The sequence below is a fragment of the Gigantopelta aegis genome, unplaced genomic scaffold (genome assembly GCF_016097555.1).
Source record: "Gigantopelta aegis isolate Gae_Host unplaced genomic scaffold, Gae_host_genome ctg8240_pilon_pilon:::debris, whole genome shotgun sequence".
NCBI classification, from domain to species: Eukaryota; Metazoa; Mollusca; class Gastropoda; order Neomphalida; family Peltospiridae; genus Gigantopelta; species Gigantopelta aegis.
In genome coordinates this window covers 12,195-16,286 of record NW_024536394.1, presented here as the reverse complement: position 1 = coordinate 16,286, position 4,092 = coordinate 12,195, and the positions used below count along the sequence as shown (strand labels likewise).

At 52.9% G+C, this 4,092-nt stretch overlaps 1 protein-coding gene across 1 annotated transcript; it reads left to right on the top strand.

The window, feature by feature from the left end:
- Positions 1-945: 945 nt before the first annotated feature.
- Positions 946-1,755, top strand: LOC121366996. The gene has a single exon (XM_041491206.1). It carries the CDS (start codon positions 946-948, stop codon positions 1,753-1,755), a length of 810 nt encoding a protein of 269 aa, XP_041347140.1.
- The last annotated feature ends 2,337 nt before the right edge of the window (positions 1,756-4,092 follow it).

Genomic DNA, 4,092 nt, shown 5'->3' with positions numbered 1-4,092 from the left:
TCAGCAGTCTTGAACTGGCCTGCCCTCTGGTGCACACCCGAACCCTGTAACCTGCTGTCCATATCCCATCACTGTATCCAGTTTGTGCTCTTGAACTGTCCCTGCTTTACTGTCTATACCCCATCACTGTAAACCGCTTTTCGCTCATGAAACCGGGTGTGGCAGCTATCACACCCTAACCCCATACCCAGTCGACTGTAACCCCTGCTTTTCGCTCAGTTAGAGGATGCGCCGGCGGTTGTCCCACCCTGTCCCCCTACCCAGTTTTGGCCTGGCCTGCCTTCTGTCCACACCATACACTGTTAACGCACTAGAACTGTCCCTGGTCTGTTGTCCACATCTCCATCCCTGTACCCAGTTTTCGCTATGGAAAACGGCCCCTGGCAGACCTCACACATCCCAACCCCAATACCAGTTAGAGGGACTGGAACTGGCCCTGACTACTGTCCATAGCCAGAATCTCAGACCAAGTGAGAGTAACTGGCCCTGCCTGCTGTCCAGACGCAATCACCATTTACAGTTTATGCACTAGAACTGGCCCTGCCTGTCGTCCACGCAGAAACCCCGTACTCAATTTTCACCCTTGAACCGGACCTGGCAACTATCGCAGACCCCAACCCCACACCCAGTAATAGGACTAATGTCCACACCCAATCACCATTCACAGTTTGCGCACCAGAACTGGCCCTGCCTGCTGTCCATACCCCAACGCAGTTTTCTGTTTTCGCTATTGAACCAACACTGGCATCTGTCACACACCCCAAACCAAAACCCAGTTACATAACTGGAACTGGCCCAGCATGGTGTCCACGTCCGAACCACCGTATGCTGTTTTCACTATTGAACTGGCCGTAACATCTGTCACACACCCCAACCCTATACCCAGTTACAGGACTGGAACTGGCCCTGCCTGCTGTCCACACCACAACCCCGTACCCAGCTGACATGCTTGAACTGGCCTTGCCTACTGTCCACGCCCCAACCCCATACCCAGTTTTCGCTGCTGAACAGTCCATGTCTGCTGTATACACCCCAACCCCATACCCAATCAGCTGTCTTGAACTGGCGCTGCCGCTGGTGCACAACCCAACCCTGTACCCAGTGCTTGTGTTTGAACTGGCCCTGCGTGCTGTCCATATCCCATCACTGTATCCACTTTATGCTCTTGAACTGTCCCTGCATACTGCCTATACCCTATCACTGTATCCAGTTTATGCTCTTGAACTGGCCCTGCAAGCTGTTGACACACCAACCTCATACCCAATTGTCGCTCTTGAACTGGCAATGTCAGCTGTCTACACCCTAACCCCGTACCCACTGAGTGCACTTAAACTGCCCCTGTCTACTGTCCATACCCCATCACTGTATCCAGTTTATGCTCTTGAACTGGCCCTAAATGCTGTCCACATGGCAATCTTGCACCCAATTGTCGCTCTTGAACCAGCAATGTCAGCTGTCTACACTCTAACCCCATATCCCCTGAGTGCACTTGAAATGGCCCTGTCTGCTGTCCAGACCCCATCACTGTATCCAGTTTATGCTCTTCATCTGGCCCTGCCTGCTGTCCACAAACCAACCCTGTACCCTGTGAGCGCATTTGAACTGGCCCTCCCTACTGTCCATACTCCATCAATGTTTCCAGTTTGCGAACTACAACTGGGCATACCTGCTGTCCAGACACCAACCCTGTACCCAGTTTTCATCCTTGAACCGACCCTGTCAGCTGTTACACACCCAAACCCCATACCCAGTTAGAGGACTGGAACTGGCTCTGCCTGCTGTCCATGCCCCAACCTCGTATTCTGTTTTCGCTATTGAATTGGCCCTGGCATCCTTCACACACCCCAACCCAATACCCAGTTAAGAGGACTGGAACTGGCCATGCCTGCTGTCTACACAAGAACCCATTACCTAGTTGGAACGCTTGAACTGGCCCTGGCTGCTGTCCACTTCTGAACGCCTTAGCTAGTTTTCGCTCTTGAACCGGGCCTGGCAGGTATCATACACCCCAACCCCGTACCCAGTTAAAGGACTGGACCTGGCCCTGCCTGCTCTCCACACCCAATCACCATTTACAGTTTACGCACTATAACTGACCCAGCATGGTGTCCATGCCCGAACCCCGTACTCTGTTTTCGCTCTCTAACCGGGCCTGGCATCTATCTAACACCCCAACCCCATACCCAGTTAAAGGACTGGAACTGGCCCTGCCTACTTTCCACATCCAATCATTATTCACAACTTACTCACTAGAACTGGCCCTGCCTGTCTTCTACGCACCAACCCCGTACTCTGTTTTCACCCTTGAATCGGGCCTGGTAAATATAGAGACCCCCCAACCCATCACCTAGTAATAGGACTAATGTCCACACCCAATCAACATTCACAGTTTGCGCACTAGAACTGCCCCTGCCTGCTGTCCATGCCCCATCCCAGTATTCTGTTTTCGCTTTTGAACCAACTCTGGCATCTGTAACACACCCCAACCCAAAACCCAGTTACATAACTGGAACTGGCCCTGCCTGCTGTCCACACCACAACCCCGTACCCAGTTGGCATACTTGAACTGGCCCTGCCTGCTGTCCATGCCACAAGCACGTACCCAGTTTTCGCTACTGAACAGTCCATGTCTGCTGTGTACACCCCAAACACATACCCAATCAGCAGTCTTGAACTGGCCCTGCCTCTGGTGCACACCCCAACCCTGTACGCAGTGATCGTATTTGAACTGGCCCTACCTGCTGTCCATATCCCATCACTGTATCCAGTTTGTGCTCTTGAACTGTCCCTGCATACTGTCTATACCCCATCACTGTAACCGCTTTTCGCTCATGAACCGGGTGTGGCAGCTATCACACCCTAACCCCATACCCAGTTAGAGGACTAGAACTGCCCCTGCCTGCTGTCCATGCCCCATCCCAGTATTCTGTTTTCGCTTTTGAACCAACACTGGCATCTGTAACACACCCCAACCCAATACCCAGTTACATTACTGGAACTGGCCCTGCCTGCTGTCCACACCACAACCCCGTACCCAGCTGGCATGCTTGAACTGGCCTTGCCTACTGTCCACGCCCCAACCAGGTACCCAGTTTTCGCTGCTGAACAGTCCATGTCTGCTGTATACACCCCAACCCCATACCCAATCAGCTGTCTTGAACTGGCGCTGCCGCTGGAGCACAACCCAACCCTGTACCCAGTGTTTGTGTTTGAACTGGCCCTGCGTGCTGTCCATATCCCATCACTGTATCCAGTTTATGCTCTTGAACTGTCCCTGCATACTGCCTATAACCTATCACTGTATCCAGTTTATGCTCTTGAACTGGCCCTGCATGCTGTTTGCACACCAACCTCATACCCAATTGTCGCTCTTGAACTGGCAATGGCAGCGTCTACACCCTAACCCCATACCCAGTTAGAGGACTGGAACTGGCCCTTGTACTGTCCTCACGCCAATGCAGTAACAAGTTTTCACTCTTGAACCGGCCCTGCCAGCTGTCCACACCCCAACTCTGTACCCAGTGAGCGCATTTGAACTGGGTCTGCCTGCTGTCCATACCCCATCACTGTATCCAGTTTATGCTTTTGAACTGGCCCTGCATGCTGTCCACACACCAACCTCGTACCCAGTTGTCGCTCTTGAACTGGAAATGGCAGCTGTCTACACCCTAACCCAGTACCCAGTTAGAGGACTGGAACTGGCCCTGCCTGCTGTCTACACCACAACCCCGTACCCACTTGGCACGCTTGAACTGGCCCTGCCTGCTGTCCATGCCCCATCCCAGTATTCTGTTTTCGCTTTTGAACCAACACTGGCATCTGTAACACACCCCAACCCAATACCCAGTTACATAACTGGAACTGGCCCTGCCTGCTGTCCACACCACAACCCCGTACCCAGTTGGCATACTTGAACTGGCCCTGCCTGCTGTCCATGCCCCAAGCACGTACCCAGTTTTCGCTACTGAACAGTCCATGTCTGCTGTGTACACCCCAAACACATACCCAATCAGCAGTCTTGAACTGGCCCTGCCACTGGTGCACACCCCAACCCTGTACCCAGTGATCGTATTTGAACTGGCCCTACCTGCT